The sequence below is a fragment of the Bos javanicus genome, chromosome 16 (assembly GCF_032452875.1).
Source record: "Bos javanicus breed banteng chromosome 16, ARS-OSU_banteng_1.0, whole genome shotgun sequence".
Taxonomy (NCBI): Eukaryota; Metazoa; Chordata; class Mammalia; order Artiodactyla; family Bovidae; genus Bos; species Bos javanicus.
The window spans coordinates 81,080,160-81,100,455 of NC_083883.1; the positions used below are offsets into that span (position 1 = coordinate 81,080,160).

The 20,296-nt window shown below is 66.6% G+C and overlaps 1 protein-coding gene across 13 annotated transcripts; it reads right to left on the reverse strand.

The window, feature by feature from the left end:
* Positions 1-442: 442 nt before the first annotated feature.
* LOC133227325 (receptor-type tyrosine-protein phosphatase V-like) lies at positions 443-20,150 on the reverse strand. 13 transcript variants are annotated; one of them, XM_061381741.1, is made up of 34 exons: positions 16,681-16,991; positions 16,296-16,362; positions 15,976-16,024; positions 15,577-15,849; positions 14,886-15,155; positions 14,454-14,717; positions 13,631-13,885; positions 13,293-13,532; positions 12,904-13,179; positions 10,660-10,932; positions 9,209-9,472; positions 8,791-9,057; positions 8,234-8,515; positions 7,926-8,066; positions 7,511-7,721; positions 7,151-7,215; positions 6,219-6,336; positions 6,089-6,136; positions 5,618-5,711; positions 5,442-5,532; positions 5,277-5,353; positions 4,218-4,352; positions 3,614-3,736; positions 3,072-3,232; positions 2,797-2,932; positions 2,395-2,468; positions 2,158-2,314; positions 2,003-2,057; positions 1,807-1,883; positions 1,590-1,718; positions 1,370-1,480; positions 1,131-1,291; positions 765-900; positions 443-633 (listed from the first exon to the last, which is right to left on the reverse strand). In XM_061381741.1, the coding sequence occupies exons 1-34, from the start codon at positions 16,698-16,700 to the stop codon at positions 574-576; spliced, it is 5,160 nt and encodes a 1,719-aa protein (XP_061237725.1). In that variant the 5' UTR covers positions 16,701-16,991; the 3' UTR covers positions 443-573. The 13 variants fall into 13 exon arrangements, 11 of the variants coding, with proteins under 11 accessions (XP_061237725.1, XP_061237724.1, XP_061237717.1 ...); XM_061381740.1 differs by having other exon boundaries at positions 1,131-1,480; XM_061381733.1 differs by lacking the exon at positions 16,681-16,991 and adding exons at positions 16,543-16,645; positions 17,934-20,150 and having other exon boundaries at positions 548-633; positions 765-1,480.
* Positions 20,151-20,296: the final 146 nt, after the last annotated feature.

A 20,296-nucleotide genomic window follows, 5' to 3' on the forward strand; every position in this document is an offset into this window, starting at 1 on the left:
GGCCCCAGAGCCGCACCCCACCCTGAGGAGGCCCCTGCCCCTGCTCCCGTCCCACAGGCCTTCACCAGGAGCTGGGTGCCGCCCCTCCCCGCCTCAGGGTCTGCCCCCAACTGAGGGGCTCTGCCTTGTCCGGCCTCTCTGTGTCCCCCAGACTCCCCCCCAGGAGTCGTCCACGGCCTTGCAGTTGATACGGGACCCCCCTGGCCAGCCCCGGGGAGGCTGTGAGCGATGGTGTCACCATGGTGGGCACCTGTGCCCTCCTTCCTGGTTCTCCTGCCCGAGTTCCCTCACTGGTGGAGGGCGGGGGCAGAGGAAACCTGGTTGCTCTGGCCGGGAAGCAGCCACCCTCCAGCGCCGGCCCTGGGCAGGGTCATGGCGGGAGGGACGGCCAGGCCGAAAGCACCCCTATCTCCCAGTCTCCATGGACAGAACGCACTCGGCCTCAGGCTTGACCACACCCTTTATTGCCCTTCACAGCGCAGGGCCGGCGTGCAGGCCGCCCTCCCGGGGAAGCGGGGCCGCAGTGGGCTTGCCGGGCCGGCACCGCCTCCTGCACAGCAGCGCCTGGGCAAGTCACGGCAGCCCGTCCGAGAGCGCGCTGTTGAGGCAGCTGTAGAGGTGGATGTACTGCTCCTGGGGGCAGGCGGGGGGCCGCGGTGAGGACAGGGAGGCTGCACGGCCTCCACGGGCAGCAGGGCCCCAGACGGCCCGGGGCGGACCCCTCGCGCCCCCATGTTCCGAGGCTGAGCCCCGGGGCCACTCACCAGAGTTGGGGTCATGAGGCCACAGGCCTGTGACTGCTGCAAGGCCACGGTGAAGATGTCCACGGCGCCCTCGGCCCCTGCCTGCTGCAGCAGCTGCTCCAGGGCCAGGAAGGTGCCCAGCTGGGCCGCATCCTTGCTGCAATTGACCTCAAGTTGGAGGAGCACCTGGGGGCCTCGGCCGGGGGGCTGGGGGGCTGGGGAAGGACACCCAGGAGAGCCACCGCCAGCCTGGGCCTAGGCTGAGGGGCACAGGTTCCCAGAGGGTGTCGGGACAGAGCGAGGAGGGGGCCATGTCGTCTGGCCCTTGCCCCGAGCCAGGAGGCCATGTGTGCTCCGCCCGCTCCCCGGGGCCCCGTCCAGCGGCACCTGCAGTGGCTGAGCAGCGTGCCTGGCTGCTCAGTGTCCCAGGGGCAGCACCGGCCCACGGCGGCCAGGAAGGGCAGCAGGGTCTCGGGGGGGAGCACCTGGCCCGGCTCCCTGCATGGAAACTGCAGCCGCTGCACCGGCCTCTCCTTGCCGCTCGCCTTCTGGGCAGAGACATTGGCACGGCTGCCCGGGGGACCCGCGGCTCTGTGGAGCCCCCCCGACCACGCGGCCCAGCTTACGTGTGTGACGTGAAGGAAGGTGCAGGGCCAGCCTGCAGCACTGCCGTCCGCCACCCAGCGCACGGTCACCGTGTCTGTGACGACCGGCCTCGTCTCCGTGGGCCAGAATTCCTGTGGCAGACCCATTCGGGCTGCTCGGCCAGCCGGCCTGACCCCGCCCGTGGCCCGCACCGTGCCCCACTCCAGCCCCCGGCGGCCCAGCCTCTGCTCTGCCCCTCACCTTCTCCTGGGGGTCCGGTGGGCACAAGGAGACCAGCACGCAGGCCCCATGCTCCCACACCAGCTCCCAGAGTTCAGCTGGCCCCGCGGGGCCAGTCAGCACCACATGGTCGCGGCCAGAGGGCCCGCCCTGCAGAGCACAGGATGTCCCTACCATCTCAGCTCTAGGGCCCCCAGCCCCCCAGGCCTGCCCACACAGTCAGAGGGCATGTGCTCACGGGGAAGAGCCAGGCTTCAAGCATCTCCCCAGCCGGGCCGCTCTCTGCCGAAGGGGGCCGCTCGTGACAACAGCCATCTGCGGGAGGGGGCAGGGGTGAGCCTGCCAAAGGCCCAACCCCGCCCGTGCCCCGTGCCCGGTCTACCCGAGCCCAAGCGTCCGCCGGCACTCACTGGAGGCTGTGCCATCCTGCTCACCCCGGGGAGACGGCATCCCAGAGCCGGCCTCGTTTTTCAGGGCCTGGAGCAGGAGCTGGGGTGCGAGGGGGCGGGGGTGGGCGCTGTGAGGCAGGCCGGGTGCAGAAGCGCTGGCTCGAGGGGACCCCACGCCACCCTGCCCAGCCCCCGGCCACCTGGTGCTCCCCAAGGAAGCCCGCGTTGCCGTCGGCAGCCCGCTCCGCGCACACCCGGGCAAAGTTCCTCACGGGGATGGGCTGTGGCCTGCAGGGGGCACCGGCCGCATGGGGGGTGCCCGGGGCTGCCCAGTGCCCGCTGTGGGTCTCTGCAACCCTGTGTGGATGGAGTCAGCGGCCTGGTAGTAGGAGGGAGGGGGACCCCACCCCCTCCAGCAGCTCCCGGAGCACACGTACTCAGCAGTGCGGCTGCTGGGGGGCCCTTCCAGGACCCTGCTCAGGAGGCATCTGTGCAGGAAGACGTACTGGCTCTGGTGGGGGGGCGGGGAGGCTGGCTAAGGGGCTGTGACCCAGCAGATGGCTTCCAGACTTCCGGACCCGACCATCCCGGTGGCCGGCACAAGGGAGAACCTCTGGGAGTCCTCCTGTGGGGCCCCGTGTGAGAGCTGGCGGGGGGCCACCCACCAACCCCCGTGGACCCCCGCCCAAAGGGAAACAAGCCCCTTTAGGAGGGTGGCTGTCCCTCAGGGTCCTTCCCTGCCCCCTGGAATCCTGTGGCCAGGCCACTGGCCCTGCACCCTCGAAGGCGCCCTGCGGCCCTGCCCACCGCACCCTCCCGCGCCCCCGCCGCGGGCCCACCGGGGTCTGGATCATGAGTGGCCGGTGCAGGCGCAGCATGTGCACCGCGTGGAACGCGTCCACCACCTGCTCCTCCTCCAGCTGCCGCAGCAGCCGCCACAGGGCCACGAAGGTGCCCGAGCGGCCCACGCCCGCGCTGTGGGGACATAGGGCCAGGCCGTGAGGGGCCTCCCCGTGCCCCCAGCCCAGGGCCTGCCTTGCCTGCAGGGTGGGCCCTGGAGGACGGAGGGCCCAGGGCAGGGGCTCCCGTGCCCCCCACCCGCCGCCTGCCTCACCTGCAGTGCACCAGGAGGGGCCCTGCGCCCACGGCAGCCCTCGCCTGCTCCCGGACCAGCTCCACAAAAGCCAGCAGGGAGCTGGGGGCCTCGGGGACACTGTGGTCCGGCCAGGTGGTGAACTGCAGCTGCTTCACCCTCCGCAGCTGCTTCTGGGCAGCCTGGGGGTGGGGCGGGGGTCCTCTCTCAGCCCTCGTCCTGCCACCAGACCCTGCGGATGGGCTCAGACACCCCGCCCCCAGGATGTTGCCCTCACCTCCTCCAGCCTCCCGGGGAGTCTGCCCACTGGGGGTGCCCAGGCAAGGGGCACCACTGCCCCAGGAGGTCACGGCCCGGGAGGCAGATGGGGCTCGGGGGCCTGAGCCAAGCGCAGCACAGGCGGAGACGTCCCTTCTCTCCCGGCCTTGGATGACCCTGAGTCTCTCCTCTGCCTCCCAGCCCTTCCATAACCACCAGCCTCCCGGGCTGGCAGGAGGCCAGAGACCCAGGGGTGAGCTGCCCCTCCCACGAGAGTGCCCCCCGCTCCCCTTGCGGGCACACACGTGGTGCAGCTGGAATTCCCGCGTGGTCCACTCGTCCTGGGGCTGCTCGGCCAGCAGGCAGATGGTGACGGGCCCATGGGTGACCGGGCTGGAGTCGGCTGGCCAGTAGTGCTCGCACAGCACCTAGGGCCGGAGGGCAGCGTGGGGATGCGGGGCGGGGCGGCTGGGCCCAGCCACCCTAGCTCAGTCGGCATCCCTCCCACCCTCCTTCTAGGCCGCCCTCCTCGTCCAGAAGCCACTCCGTCCCAGACGGGCCCCAGCATCCCCACCCCAGACCTCAGGTGGCCCCTGGGGCTTCCAGGCAGTGCCCGGGCTCTTGGGGCAACTGCACAGCCTTACTCAGGGTCACCTGGCTGGGCCACACCGCTCCACAGGAGGGCTCAGAGGTGTGTCCAAAGCAAAGACGGACTGCCCTGTCTCCACCACCCCTGGCCCTGGGCCGGGAGCAGGAGGGGGCACTGTAGAAACAGCAGAGGCAGCAGAGGCGAGTCCAGCTGGGAGCCTGGGTGCCAGATCCGCGTCCCTGTCCGCCTCCCAGACCCGCAGCCAGGCCTGTGGGCAAAGCCTGCCGCCTGGTGGCCACCTGGGGCTGCAGCGTGCTCACCCGCCCGTTCTCCATGCCCACCGTCAGCATGACGATGATGTGGACCTGCTGCTCCCACACCAGCCTCCAAAAGTCCGCCAGGGTCTTCTTGAGAGGCCCCTGGGTGGCGATGAACTCCTGCGGGTGCGTGTAGCCCTGGCACAGGGGACGGGAAGACATGAACCGGGGCCCCCAGCACACAGCTGTGCGTCCACGCAGGGGCTCCGCAAGTGAGGACTGTGTGTGCATGCTGGCACGTGTGCGTCCACGCAGGGGCTCCGCAAGTGAGGACCGCGTGTGCATGCTGGCACGTGTGCACACACGTGAACACACGTGCACCAGGAACCCAAACGGGAGGGTGGCTCGGAGACAGCCCTACCTGGAAGGGACGGTGACAAGACTGGAAGGGCCCCAAGGAGCCTCCCCTGGCCAGCTGCCCACACCACCTGCATCCCCCTGGGCTCCACTGCCCGCCCAGCGGCCCCGCCCCGCCTGGCAGTCGCCCCTCTCCAGCAGCCCCACTGCCTCTCCTGCCTCCACCTGACGACCCGTCCAGCTCTGTCCGCAGGTCCCCCCCAGCTCTTCTCCAAGTCTTTCCAGGGACATCCACCCCCTCACTGCTCATCAGGATCCTGTGTCAAGAGCCCAGATATCTCTCCTCTAGGAAGCCTTTCTTGACGTCTAGTCCTGGGTGGACTAAGTGTTTCTACTGAGCACGTGTGTCTCACACACACACGCACACAGACCCAGACACACACGCACAGACACATGCACACACAGACACGCACGTGCATAGACACATACACATACACACGCAAACGCATGCACACACAGACATACGCACAGGCACACACAGACACACATGTGCACACACAGAGACACACACGCACACAGACATACACACACACACACACACATGCACTCTTTTGAAGGGCGGAGTCTGAGCAGCCGCGCCCCGCCCCCTTCGGGCCCAGCGCAGGACACACAGACACACAAGCGGGCGGTCTTCATGGACGCCCGGGGCAGGACAGCATGCCTGCACGCGCAGTGGACACCACAGCCAGCCGCGGGCCGCCCTACCGGAATGAAGCTGGCGTTGATGTAGTCAGAGTGGGGCTTCCCGTCCAGCAGGGCCAGCCTGACCCGGGAGTGGTCGTCTGCAGACGGTAAGGCGTGCATTGGGAGCAGGCGCAGGCAGGCCGCTCCGGGCCAGCCGCAGCCCCGCCCGCCCGCCGCCGCGCTCACAGGGCAGCACGTGAGGGTAGCGGTTCTTGGTGCTGTTGGCAGGGTGCTCAGCCTCCAGCCTAGGCTGCTCCTTGCCCACCTCCTTCAGCTCCTGCAAAGATCGGGGCCGGGACAGACCCACGTTGCCTCCCACACCAGACAGGGGTCCCCCAGAGCCCTGTGGGCAGAGGCCTCACCTCAAACTCCTGAAAGAAGGCCTGGTAGGCGTGGGCACTCTTGCTCTCAAAGCTCTGCTGGAAGCTGTGCGCGGGGATGGGCCGGTGGGTCCGCCTGGGTCGGGGAGGCAGAGGGCCTGGTGTGCGGAGTCCTGCCCTGGTGCCAGCGGGCGTGGGCACACAGCCCTGGGCTCCAGCCGGGGGACGCAGGGCGGGGGGCAGACAGGACGACACATGGAGGTGGGCGGGAGTCTCAGAGGGCCAGGCCCTGAGCCCTGAGGATGCTTTGGGAGTCTGCTCAGTGTGAGGCCAACATCAGGAGGCAGAGGTGTGACCCAAGGGTAGATGAGGGCCCAAGGCCGAGAGAAAGGAGAAAAAAGCGACTCGGCCTGAAGCCATCAGGTGCTTGGTCAGGGCCCAGGTGAGGATGGGTGGGGAGTCGAGGTTGGGGCTGAGGGGCTGAGGGGGCTTAGGGCGCGGGTGGGTGCTCACCGCAGGTTGTAAGCCGTCAGCTCCTGGGAGCGCAGGCTCTTCTCCACCCTGCAGGGGTGTCGGGGTGGTGGGAGGCTGTCCGGGCCCTCCCCCCGCCTCCCCGGTGGCGGGCAGCCCTCCCCTCACTCACCTTTGCCCCTTCACTCGCCTCCCGCACAGCAGGCCCAGCCAGACCAGGGCTAGCACGCTGGCCACGATGCCCGCTGTCACTGGGAGGGGCACCGCCCAGAATGGGCTGGTCCGGGGCTCTGTGGATGGCAGGTGGGGGTGAGCTAGGGGCCTGGAGCTGTCCTGCAGCAACACGCCTGCTCACCGGACCTGCGGCCCCCTGGGGAGGACACACAGACAGACCCCCCGGAAGCGGGGGGCGCCCCAGATGGGGACCGAGCACAGTCCCCCCAGCTCCAGGTAAGGGGGCCCCCCGCAGCCCCTGACGAACTGGGTGGTCCCGCCCACCTCGCACTGGGAGGTCCTGAACCCCGTCGGGGAGAGGAGGGCGGGGCCTGGCTGCCCTGTCCATCGGGTCACCTCACAGCCCTGGGCTGCGGAGCTTTGGAAACGGAGTAGCTCAAAGTTCGGATTTGCTACAAGTGTGAAATGCACACAGGAGCGCAGAGCCTTACTGATAAAAAAATAGATGCAAACTATCTCATTAATTATTTTAAGAATTGATCACATGTTGATAGATTTTCAGTATCTCAGTTTAAAGAAGATGTTGCCAAGATTAATTTGTCTGTTTGCTTCTTTTTCTCCTGCTGCTAGGCGTGCTGACTCCCACGTGTCTCTCACTCGCGGCTTCCTGATGCCTCTACCGCTTCAGTGCTACCCCAGAATCTCGCAGGGTGGAGGCAGGGCGGTAGACAGGTTTCCTCCACGTCTGCCTGCCCACTGCTCCCCAGCCCACCCAGCCCTCCTGAACCACCTGCCTCCCGGCCCAGGGGCTCCCAGCACTGCCTCGCGGGATGGGTCCCCACCAGTGGCTGGGACAAGGCTCAGAAGAGAGGTTCCAGCAGCAGCCCCCAACCCGGGATCCACTGGGAGCCCCTCTGGGCGCCTGCCTACCTGAAAAGGCTGAGAAGGCGATGAGGGTGTCAGGGCTATGCCTGGAAAAGGCCACAACACTGAACCTGGGGCAGAGGAGCAGGAAGCTGAGTCCTGGGCAGCAGGAGCACCCCCTACCTGCGGAGCCTGCGATCCCATCCCTGAATCTGCAGAGCGCCCACCGCCTCCCGCAGCAAAGTACAACAGAGCCCACCCCTGCCCCGCCTGGAAAGAGCCGCGGACGGGGGCGCTCCAGGCGTGCCCTGCCTGCCAGGAAGCCCCACGTGTCTCCCCTGCATCAGCACAGGCTCTGGTTGGCATGAGGCACGAACGGCCCCAGTGAAACCCGGAGTACCCCCCTCCGTCAGCCGCGGCCCTCACCGATACCGGGAGCCTGGCCTGAGCCGCCCGTTACATATGTCGCGGGTCTGGCCGCAGTCGTCTGTGCCCACAGGCACCGGCCAGGATGTGGGCGCGGCCCAGGGCCCGGCGTAGAAGGGGTTGGAGAGCAGCACGGCCAGGTAGGCGTCGCGGCCCCCGTAGTAGTGGTCGAACCACGTGCAGTTGATGGCTTCGCGGGGAGGCCGGGCCACTGGGAGAGGAGCAGGTGGGCAGTGGGGCCCGGGCTGCCCTGCATTGCTGGACATGCCAGTCTCGCGCTCCACAATGCCCCACGCCCTTCCTGTGCCGGGACACCCCCCAACCCCGACATCCATTCTGCCCGTGTCAGCGCCCGGCCCCTCACCAGCCCTGCCAGGTGGTAGCCAGGGGCCTCCACTGCGTGGCCGGGACTCACGCGACATGTTGGTGCTGGCGATGACCCCATACCACTGGATCTGCCCATCCTCCTCGCCAAACATGCCCTGGGCGATCAGCACACCCATCCCCGTCTCGGGCTCCAGCTGGGGGGCTGCGGCCAGCTCCGGGGGGTGCCAGGCTGGGAGCGGAGGGGGAGTGAGGAGCTGAGAGGTGCCCCCAAGGGCAGGGCTGTGCCCAGGCTGGGCCGGGCACCCGGGCATGAGCCGCGCAGGGTAGTGGCATCCGGGACAGTGCCCAGGCGGGGGCTGGGGGAGGGCCCCAGGGGAGCGGGCCAGAGGCACCTACCCTCGGGCACAGTGGCGCACACCAGGCTGACCGCCCGGCTCCACAGGCCGTTCCTGCCCAGCACCGAGAGGCTGAGGCGGTAGGATGCAGCGGGCGCCAGGTGGGCCAGCAGGAGGGTGCCCCCAGAGGTGTTGGCCCGGAAGATGAGCTGGGCGGCCCCTCCCGCTGCCAGCTGCTCCGCCACCACCAGACAGGTGTCCACATCCCCTGTGGGCACTGTCCAGACCAGGGCCAGGCGTGTGGCCTCGGGCTGGCACTGCACGTCCTCCACCGGGTCAGGCTCTGTGGGTTCAAGAGTTCCGTGTCGAGTGGGGGTCAGTGCACCTGAGAGGGGCTCGAATGCAGAGGCTCAGAGGCACTGGGCACTTTTACCCCAAAATGGGGCAATGACAGCAAGGAGAAATAAGCGCTCCTCCAGACCTCCCCGCTCCCTGCACCCATCTGGAGAGCGAGGGGCGGCCCAGGGCGGGAGGGCAGGGCTCCCACTGCACGAGAAGGCGCGGGGCGGGATGGCTCAGGGCTCAGGGTGCCCCACCCCCCGACAGACGCCCACATACCCACGGGCAGCAGCACAGGGTGTGTGGAGGCCTGGAGGGGCCCTGCCCGGCACTGCACGGTCAAGGACAGGTTGCGTCCAGGCGTGAGGTCCCTCAGGACCAGGCGGGCTTGGCCCAGGGCCAGGGGCTGCTCCCAGGACAGGAGCCTGGCCCCCGAGAGCTGCGCATGGCAGGCTCCGTGCCCCAGGGGGCCGCTGGCCCAGGCCAGGCTGACCACGGCGCTGCCCGCCTGCATGGACACCAGCAGCTCTGCGGGCACCACTGGGGCTGTGGGAGGAGAGCAGGGAACCTCTGACCCCGTGCAGGGCCCTTGTCCACAGGCAGGACGAGGGGCTGGGGGCGGGGGCGCCCCCCAAGGGAGGGGCTCCAGGTGGCCCTGCCCACCGCTCCGCCCCTCCCCGTCCCCACGCCCACTCACGGGTCCAGCCGGCAGCGCTGGCTGCCACCGCACGGAGGGGCCCGGCCTGCGTGACCACCTCCACCTTGTACTCAGTGCCCGGAGTCAGAGCCAAGAAGCTGGCGCCGTCCACATGGGCCCCCATGGGGCTGGAGCGCACCTGGACGCCCGCCTGGTACAGGGTCACCCGGTAGCCATCCCGGCCCCCCAGCGCGTGGACCCAGGACGCCCGGAGCTGGGTGGCGCCTTCACTGGTCACATTCACCAGGGCAGGGGCGAGGGGGCCTGCAGGGAGAGTGGGGTGGGGTTGGAGAAGGGAGGTATAGGACCTGAACTGTGTCCCCCAAATTCACGTTCACCTCCTGACCCTCAGGACCCAGAACGTGCTCGGAGATGCAGCCTCGAAAGAGGGGATTAAGGCCAAAGGAAGTCACTGGGGTGGGTCCTGGCCCAGAGGGGACTGGGGCAAGGACACAGGCAGGGACAGCCCTGCGGGCCCCGGAGGAGAGGGCGGGACACAAGCCAGGGCCTCAGCCTGTGCCCCCAGAACTGCGGGGGGCCTGTGTGAGGCCCCTCTGCAGACGGCGTGGGCAGGGTAGGGGGCAGCCCAGCCTCTGCTCCTTCCTCCGTGAAAGGCCCCCGTCCACCCTTGGCAGGGTTGGGAACACTGGCTCAGGTGACCCCACCCCGACGCTCCCCAACAGCCAAGTCCAGGGTCTGGACAGACTGCACCCTGTACCACCTGAAGGCTTCAAGCCAGCACCTTCCCCAGCCCAGCTCCAGCTTCAGGTTAGAGGCCGGGTCTGGGGTCTAAGTGGGGCCTCTGCCCCCTCCCCTGAGCCAGGGCCCGGGCTGTGTGGCAGACACCTCTGTTGTAAACTGAGGCTCAGAGAGACACAGAGAGGGACAGGCCTGCTCAGGGCTCAGCCGGTTAGAGCCTCAGGGTCCTGGAGACGGGAGGACCAGGCGGGGTGGGCCCACCACGGTGGAGGGGGCGCAGCAGGGCAGGGGGCCACTGTGTCCAACTGCACCGGGCAGGGTGTGGGCCCCCGGGGGGGATTCCCGGCCCATCATGTGGCTCTGGAAGGAGGGACACACCCGGTGCTTCAGTAATCGAGACCCTTCACAGGAGACCCTCTGAGATGGAGGCCCTCGTGCCCGGCTGCGGTTTCAAGAATTAAGTGAGAGAATGCTGAGCGAGGGGCCCGGCAGCAGGGTGGGGGGTCCCTGATACTGGCCATGAGAGAGCGTGGGGGACCCACCACGGTGCTGCATGAGAGCAAAGCTGGGTCCCGCCCACCTGCCTCGCACCAGGAGGGCGGGACCCAGGGGCTCCCAGCTGGCAACAGGTATCCTGGTGCCCTAGGGCCGGGGAGCAGCTGACGTCAACCCTGCTCACCGACCACAGGGCTCAGGGGTCAGCCCCCGGGACACCCAGCAAGGGCGGTCGGTGGGGTGGGCAGGGCACTCACGCGTCCAGCCCGTGGCGTTGGCAGCGCTGCTCTCGTCGGGGCCCCGCAGGGTGGCCAACCACACCAGGAACTCAGTGCCTGGAGCCAGCCGGGTCCAGGAGAAGGTCTGCACCTCGGGGCCCAGGGTCTCCTGGCCCTCCAGAGCCGGGGGCCGCAGGCAGTAGAGCCGCAGGAGAAAGCCGTCCCTGCCCCCCACGGGGGTGCTCCAGACTGCCCTCAGGGCAGGGGGCTGGGCGGCCAGGCCCAGGCTCAGGCTGACGGGCGGCGCAGGGACTGCAGAATGAGCAAGAGGCGGATTCGAGCCCCCTGCCCAGCCCCAGGCCGCACGCTCAGTGCTGGTCTCCAACACGGCCTGCCTCGACTCAGCTGCCCCCATGCTTCCCAGGAAAGCCTCTTGGCCAGCTCAGTCCCTGCCCCACACCTGCTCCCTTCCCTGCTTCCCAGGCCTCAGCTCCAAGGGTGACTTTGTTCTGCCTGCACCACCCCAGCGCTGGCCGCCCCAGGCTCACACCAGGACTGGGCCTCCCTGCGAGCTCCTTCCCTCTCTCTTTCTCCCCAATCTCAGGGCCTGGGGACACACCCCCCTCACTAAGGCCCCTCTCTGCCCACCTTACTCAGACCCATGTGCTCCTCAGCCCACTCCCCTCCTCGGGGAAACCTTCCTTGACCCCTAAGGTGGCCCTTCTGTGAGCCCTCAAAGATTAGCCACAACCACAGAACATTCCTCATAGTCCTTGATCTTAAACCCATGAGGACACAGACTCACACGGTTCAAACACACTGTGCGTGCACACTTGCTCTATGATATACACACCAACGTAAGCCACTTTAATAGACACACTGACCGTATGTTTACTTGTCTGTCTGCTTTTCTACACTATCTTCTTCATAATTTTTAGCTTTGGCATGTAACCCCATACCTAAGCATGGAAGGCATTCTTTAAATATTTGTTGGAAGGATGAATGGATGGTTGGGAGGATGAATGGATGTTTGGAAGGATGGATGGATGGATAGATGGTTAGAAGGATGGATGGTTGGATGGTTGGAAGGATGGATGGATGGTTGGATGGATGGATGGTTGGAAGGACAGATGGATGGATGGATGGACGGTTGGAAGGATGGTTGGATGGTTGGATGGATGGATGGACGGTTGGAAGGACAGATGGATGGATGGATGGATGGATGGTTGGAAGGATGGATGGTTGGATGGTTGGAAGGATGGATGGATGGTTGGATGGATGGATGGTTGGAAGGACAGATGGATGGATGGATGGGCGGTTGGAAGGATGGGTGGATGGTTGGATGGATGGATGGATGGATGGATGGTTGGAAGGACGGATGGATGGATGGATGGATGGTTGGAAGGATGGATGGATGGTTGGAAGAATGGATGGATGGTTGGAAGGAAGGTTGGATGGGTGGATGGATGGATGGATGGATGGTTGGAAGGACAGATGGATGGGTGGATGGATGGACGGTTGGAAGGATGGGTTGATGGATGGATGGTTGGAAGGAAGGGTGGATGGTTGGATGGATGGATGGTTGGATGGTTGGAAGCATGGATGGATGGTTGGATGGATGGATGGTTGGAAGGACAGATGGATGGATGGATGGATGGTTGGAAGAATGGGTGGATGGTTGGATGGATGGATGGTTGGAAGGATGGATGGATGGATGGTTGGAAGGATGGATGGATGGATGGTTGGAAGGATGGATGGATGGATGGTTGGAAGGACAGATGGATGGATGGATGGATGGATGGACGGTTGGAAGGATGGGTGGATGGATGGATGGTTGGAAGGAAGGGTGGATGGTTGGATGGATGGATGGTTGGAAGGATGGATGGATGGTTGGAAGAATGGATGGATGGTTGGAAGAATGGATGGATGGTTGGAAGGAAGGTTGGATGGGTGGATGGATGGATGGATGGATGGATGGATGGTTGGAAGGATGGGTTGATGGATGGATGGTTGGAAGGAAGGGTGGATGGTTGGATGGATGGATGGACAGTTGGAAGGAAGAGTGGATGGTTGGATGGATGGATGGTTGGAAGGATGGGTGGATGGGTGGACAACTGACCCAATGGCACGAGGTGGGGAATGCTTGCAAACAGGTCATGAAATACCCTATCCTGACTAGATGCATGGCCTGAGTCAGGCACACAGAGGAAGGTGTGTGAAGGATGTTGGTACCCACCCCACTGCCCAGGGCTGGCCTCCCAGGGGCCACAGCCGGGAACTCACGTGTGCAGGCGCGAGCCCTTTGGATGCTGGAGCTGAGGTTTCCCGCCCGAGTCCATACAGACACGGTGTAGCAGGAACCGGGCACCAGATCCCGCAGCATCAGGCTGGTGTTGTCTGGGCCCAAGTTGACAAGACCGCCCGGCGAGCTCTGGCTGCCCTCCTGGTGCCAGCTGACCCTGTAGCCTTCCTGCGGCCCTGCTGCTGGGGCCCAGCCAATGGTCAAGGTGGAGGGGCTATCCCTGCCGGTGACCTCGAGTGACTGTGGCGTGGGGAGCCCTGACAGAGGAGAGGGTGGTAAGGAGGCCGCGCATGGTGTGTGGGCCTGTGATAGCCCCTCTCCACCCAAGGCAAAGCCCCTCGGCCACCGGGACGCAGTGGCCGGCACTCACCGGTGTGGCCTGTGGGGCTTGCGGAGGCAGTGCCCAGAGCGGAAACAGCGTCCACCTTGGAGCGGGCCCCAGGCCCGTGGAGTGTGACCAGGGTGGCACCAGGTGCCCCCGAGACATTTCTGAGGAGGCAGGGGACTCCCTCGGTGTAGGGCAGTATCTGGCTCCCAGGCTCCTCGCTGGCCTCCGGCCTGTCCAGGGGCAGCTCGGTACCACTGCCCTGCGGGCGCTGGGCTAGAGCATCTGGAGGGGTGTGGGCCCTGGATGGTGAGGGTCCACCGCTCTCAAGGCAGGCACCCCTGGGCAGGACCCCAGCCTGTTCCCCACCAGCCCAGACTCACCACCCAGCCAGGCAGTGGCCTGGGCCCGGGCCTCGTAGGGCCCTGCCAGAACTCTCAGCTCCAGAGTGTAGTGTCCAGATGGCAGGGGCTTCAGGAACGTGATGTTGAGGGCCCCAGGGCCCAAACTTAGGGTCTTGTCCACAGGCCCGCTCAGCCTGAGCAGGTAGCCCTCCCGGGCCCCCGGGCCCACCTTCCAGCTGGCCCTGAGCCCTGGGGGCTGGGGAGCGAGCCCCAAGTCCTGGGGCGTGGAGGGATCTGCGGGGGAGGGAGACACGTGCAGAAAGTCCTTGCAGCCAGCCGGCTCCTTCCTGTGCGCCCTGGACAGGCCACATGTTGGGCGAGTCCTGGGACCCAGCCAAGGACACAGAAACAGAGGAGAGCACTCCCAGTACCAGACCTGGCACCCCCTCACAGCACGGCCGCTGCGGTCCCCTTCGAGGGGCAGAGGCCAAAGCACAGAGAGAGCGAGCACTCTGTCTGGAGACCCACAGGCAGGCAGTGGCAGCAGTGGGTCCCGGGGCTCAGCCCAGCCCAGACACTCCCGAGCCTGGGTACTGGTCCCTGTCTCCCCACCATCATGGGGGACAGCATGACTTATGGGGGTTAAATGACATGCCACACAGAAGCAACTGGCATGGCACTGGCACACGGCAATCATCATCACTGTCACCTTTGGGGTGGGGTCTTTTTTACCACCAGCCAGCAGGCGGGCACCCTTGGGCCTCACCCCTTCCCTGCAGGACCCTGGACGCCCCCCGCATAGCCGGATCAGCCCGCTTGGCTGAGGGACCTCTGCAGTGGCCAGCAAATCCCCAGCACTCACGGGTCCACTCAGTGGCACTGGGCCCCACTGCCCAATGAGGCCCAGCGACAGCGCTAAGTTTCAGCGTGTAGGGAGTTCCAGGAGAGAGGCACGGGAAGGTGTGACTGGAGACACCTCGTGTGACGCCTGCCGTCAGGTTGAAGCCACTGAGGAGGTCCGTGAGCAGGAGGTGCAGCCAGGCGGCCCCCCCAGAGCTGCACCAGGAAGCCCGCAGGGCTCTGGTGCCCAGGGCGCGCAGCGCCAGCTGCCCTGGAGGCACAGGAGCTAGAGGAGGGTGGGCAGGGTAGAACCGGGCTGGAGAAGGGGCCCAACCAGGGACCCGGCACCAACCCCGCACAGGAGCCAGGAGCCCGGCACATTGGCACGTGGCTCTGGACCACCTCCTACCCCCAACCGGCTGTCACCTGGGGCCTTGCCAGGCGTGGGCCCTACCTGTCCACTGGCGAGTGCTGGTCTTCGCTTGGAGGTGGGCGGCCCAGGTGGTAATCTCCAAGCCGTACTCACTGCCCGGTAAGAGATGGCTAAAATTGTAGGACAGGGTGCCGGCGGACGTGGAGACATTGTGAACCACTGTCTGGGACTCCAGATGGCAGAGGACAAGCTGGTAGCCATCCTGCCCCCCGGGAGCAGAGCCCCACGAGGCCTCCAGGCTGGATGGGCTCTCAGAGCCGTGGAGCTTCAGGTCCTGGACAGTGGACGGGGCTGCGGTGAGGCAGAGAGCAGCGCTAGGTTCAGGGCCGGGCATCACTTCTGCTTCTAGCGTTCCTCGACAGGTCACTGTACCAGCGTGGTCCCCAGAGTCCTCACCATCCTGCTTGGCCACGCCTCCGCCCTCAGGCCCCGCCCCGCCCGCAGGCCCCGCCCGCCCGTAGATCACGCCCCCTGCCGGCAGGCCACGCCCCCACCACCTGGACCTACCCGCAGGCCACGCCCCACCTGCAGGTCCCCCGCCCCCAGGCCACGCCCCCGCCCGCAGACATGCCCCCTGCCAATAGGCCCCCCCACAGACCACGCCCCCGCAGTCAGGCCCCGCCTACAGGCTCGCCTGCCCTTGCCCACAGGCCACGCCCCCGCCCCAGGCACGCCCCCGCCCCAGGCCCGCCCCCGCCCGCAGGCCGCGCACCTGTGAGCGCAGTGAGGCTGAGGCTGGCGTTCTGCCCGCAGGGGCGCACGGCCGTCACCTCCAGCTGGTAGCGACTTCCTGGCACCAGGTCCCGGAACTCGAAGCTGGACGCGTTGGTGTGAGCCTGGAGCAGCTGCCCTTCAGGGGAGCCACGGGGGCTCAGCCGGCTGAGGCGGAGGGTGCGGCCGAGCCCACCTGGCCCTGGGGCGTCCCAGTTCAGCGTGAGGCTGGCAGACCTGCCCCGGCTGCTGACCGTCACCCTCAGAGGCGATCCTGGGGAACAGGGGTCGTCAGGGCCCCCAGTGCCCTGTACCCTAAAGGAGGCAGGGGCAGGAAGGGCCAGAGTAGAGACGGGCCCAGGGGAGAGACGGCCCTGTTCGCCCGTCCCCCGCCACCTACCTCCACTCGCCCAGCTGGGACCCTCTTCTGGGGGCTGGCACTCGCCTTCCTAAGGAAGGGGTATGAGGGTGGGGGAGAGGGGCAGAGGAAAGGCTGTCCACTTGTCCGTCCCCCACCCCAGGCGTGGCCTAAGGGCAGCAGGCAGGACACCAAGGTGAGGAGGCCCCCAGCCTGGGCAGCTGCCCTGTGTCCTGTGGGACTGGGCAGGAGCTGCCTCTGCCCAACTTCGTGCAGATCAGCAGGGGCCCTTGGGGCAGCGGGAGGCCTGAACACCACAGAGAGCAGCCCCAACCCTGCCACGGCCCCAGCGCCCATCTCACCTTGGCCAAGAAGCCTGGGAGCCAGAGGATCGCCACGAACAGGACTGGGGGTCTCATTCCAGGGCGTCTGCAGGGAGAGCTGGGAGGTAGCAGGAGGGGCCGTCCTGCCCCCCCTGCTCAGCTCCTGGCTCCCTGGAGAGCTTGGCTGCCTTTCCAACCCAGAGCCTGTTCTCAGCAGGGCCCCGGGAGGGGGGAGGGGGGAGCGACCCCTGGCTGCAGACACACCAGCCTCCCGCTCTGGCCCTACCTCCGCGCTCTTCAGCAGCTGGCTTTCCAGGCAGGAAGAGACCCAGACCTGGAGAAGCAACGCCCTGGGGTGGGCAGAGACGGCTGACTCCCGATGCCCTGCCCTGGGGAGAGGAGGACAGGGTGTTCGTGTTCCTACCGGGAGGTTCCTGCTGACATGGTGGTGCTGGGAGCTGGGTGCTGGGTGGACGGACAGCTGTGAGCGAGTGTCCCCTTGTGGACACAGAGGAGCACGTTCTAAAGGCCTTTGTTGCAGGGGTGGTGGACCCAGGACAGCCCTCCTGTTTCTTGCCCTTGCGCCGCCAGTGAGGAAGCGATGTCCACGGAGGGAAGAGTGAGCCCTGCCCCAGGGTGAACCCGGGTCTCCAGCCTCGGCTCCTTACCCCTGACGGGCTCCTGACCCCTGACGCCTGGGATGTGTGCTTGCCTCCAACCCCCGCCTGCTCCACCTAGACCCTCTCCCCGCCCCACCCCCGGCCGCCCCCTCGTGGACACAGGTGCTGCTGAGGCCTAGGGCAGCTGAGAGTTTCCTGCAGCCTGGAGCCAAGGACTCACCAGCCCAAGGCAGCTGACAGGGGAAAGGTGGGGAGGGAGACAGAGGAAAGGACAGGGCCCTGGTCCCCGAGCTGGAAGTAGGGAGGGGGACGCGTAGCACCAGGCAGGTACAGAGACACTGGGCAAGGAGCTGGCTTCTGCGGACCCTTCTATCGCCCCACTCGGCCAGCCCCCAACCTCAGAGCCGCCCACCAGCCTCTGGATGGGGCCTGGAAACTCAGCACTGCAGGCCCATCAGATTTTCCAGGTGGCTTGCACGTGTGTGTGTGTGTGTGTGTGCGCATGTTCCCCCACACGAGGAGGTGGGGGAACAACCAGGGAAACTGCCGTGAAGGGGGGAGCCCCAGTCTGGCCGCAGGGGGGAAACACTGCACCCTCCCCACCCCTCCCCTGCGGCACGCGCTCAGCTGGACGACAGAGCCTGCAGCAGTGGGATGGAAACGGCCTGATTCAAAATCTAAGTAGAAAAGGTGCACAGGACAGGGGTTTAGGTAAGGGGTGGGGTCTCAGGCTGTGCCCAATAGTCCCCACAAAAGGGGGCCTGCTGGGGACAGCACAGACCCCATGGCTAGGCCTATGGATGGGGCCTGGCCACAGGGACACACCTGTCAGCCCCCAGCCAGCCTAGGGGGCAGCCTTGGCCCGGTCGGGGGTGGAGGGGGTGGGAATGCTCGAGAAGGTGAGGAAGACTCAGATGTAGGAAGCAGCCTCCCAGCCCAGCGTCTCTGTTCAGCAGAAAGTACCCCAAGGGCTCTGTCTGCTCCCTGCAGCCGTTCCCACAGACAAACCCACATCCTCCACCTGGAGCCCCAGGGGTCCTACCGGAGCCTCACTTACTGTTCCTTCTGGGGAGAGCCGGCCGGACGCAGAGGCGGGCAGCGGGCAGTCTGGGCGTGCTGGCTCCCTGGCTCCTGAGTGCCAACAGTAGTCTCCCCTGCTGCATCCTGGCATCTGTCTTCCGGGCCCTCCCCTCCACGCCCACCGCGGCAGCCTGGCCTTGAGCACCCCCACGCCCCGGAAGATAGTCTCCGGGAGGAGAAGGGCAGGAGGCTCTGGATGGCCCAGGCTCCCACACGCCGGAACCTCTCCAGCTCCCTGTATCTCTGTCTCCCCCACAAGGCCAGGGACACAAAGCCCGCTGGGCTGGCCCAGGATCTGGAGGTGTGTGGGGGGGGGACCCGGGATCAAGGTTTCTCCTCCGAGAGGAGCAAAGAGGACGGGGCGGGCGGGGCAGCCGGGCCCCCACAGTGGGCCAGTCCTGAGCCGGCCTCAGGGGCTCTATCAGGGCGCGGCCTTTGACCCCAGGGCAGGCAGGTGCTGCAGGAATAGGGAATTCCCACTGCACCAATACAGTACCCAATACTCCCGACCTTGGGGCTCCCAGCCCTGGACCTGGGGAGCAGCTGGAGGAAGGGGGTGGGGCTCTGCTGAGATGGGGCTCGGAGACCTCAGCCCTGGCGCCCCTGGCCTTCCTGGAGCCACTTCTCCAGCCTACAGCTCCGAGCACCGCTGGTCCCGCCCTCTGATCGATGGGGGAGGGGTGCTCCTCGGCCCCCGGGGAGAGGACTCCTGAGAAGCAGGGAGGAGCAGGGACCCTGGTCTCAGCAGGGCTCAGCAGGGGCCTCCTGGCTTCCTGTGCCCCCCACCCAGCTCTGACGCACATTGGCAGGTAGAGAGAGTGGCCTGAGAGCCGCCGTCGGGGCAGGTCCACACAGGAGCTGGGGAGGCTCAGGACGGGAGTTACTCCCACAGCCTCCAGGCCTTCGCCTGCACCCCGCACCCTGGATGGGCAGAGGCCACCCCGGACAGGGCCCAGGCCAGGCTGGGGGCTGTTGCAGGGCCCTGTCTTCTCTGAGGCTTCTGCTGGTGCCTGGCTCCCCCAGCTGTGTCTGCACCTCCAGCGATGTCCAGGCATCTCTTAAGCAGAAAGGGGTGCGGGGTGAGCAGGAGGCAAGGTGAGTGTCGCCCCCAAATACAGCCAAAGGGAACTAAGCCGTCCTTGGGGTCTTACCTGGTGCCCAACCGTTACCCATCTGGCCTCCACCCACTTTCTGCACCTCTGGGCCCCCACCTCTCCAGACAAAAGCACAGCCTCCAGCCCCTCAAACCCTGAGGGGAGGGGCGCTCACAGCCCGCAGGCTCAGACCTTAGGGGCCTGGGGGCACTGGCAGTGTAGTGCGGGGCACACATCCCCGCCTCCTCCCCCCACTCCTGCGGTATCCTAGCTTCCTGTTTGTGATAAGAATCAGCAGCCTGCCCCAGAGAGGGTGGCCTTCTTTCCAACCCCCTCCTGCCCCCCTTTCCTTTCCCAGGCCCCCCGCTACCCACTAGTGGAAACACGGGTGGGTTTCAGGCCAGCTAAGCTGGAGGCCACGCCCCCCAGTCTGCCAGGGGTCCCCAGGCTCCTGCCCCATCCCTTCCACCTAGGCTCCCCCGGCTCGGGCCCCCGAACACCAGAGGGCCACCCTGCCCTGCCTGAAAACAGCCCCCCGCCTCCTGCATGCCACCCCCGGCCTGTCGTACACAGCGCTTTTCGCTGTCACCTTCTGATGGCTGAATCAGGGAAGTGGGTGGCGGGGTGAGGATGGGATTGTGGGCGCCCAGAGGGGAGGGGCAGGTGTCAGGGATGTTTCCAGGGGACAGGAACCCAGCAGGGAGCCAACAGGAGGCCTGCTGGGTGAGCCAGGGGCAGGCCAGTGGGGTCTTGGACTTAGGGTCTCCCCTACCCAGGGCCCAGGCTCCAGGCGCCCCAGCAGCAAAGCAGACATGGGGGTTGCCTTGTGCGAGAGCCAGAGGTCCACCCTCCATGGGTCGCTGAATAGATGTCAGGGTTCTGGGAGAAGGCCTGTGTGCCTGGGGGTGGGGGAAGCCCCCAGACCCTGCTATGAGGTATCTCTACTGCTCACCTCCAGAGTGGCTGACCTGGCTCAGACCTGCTCGGAGCTGGGGGCCTGGGGTTGACCCTTGTGGCTTGGCCTGAGCCTTTCCTTTCGTGGAGAGAGACTCCTGCCCCCCTTCCCCACCCCCGTGTGTGCCTACTTCTCCCTGTTCCTGGTGGGATTCCCGCAGCTTGAAGGGGCAAGGGCTTCAGGGGGGCAGTCTGGGGTGGGGGTTGGCCCCGCCGTGCCCAGCAAGCAGGCAGAGGCAAGAGGCGACCAGGGCCCGGAGGAGAAGCCCTGCAAGGGAGGCAGTGGTCAGGG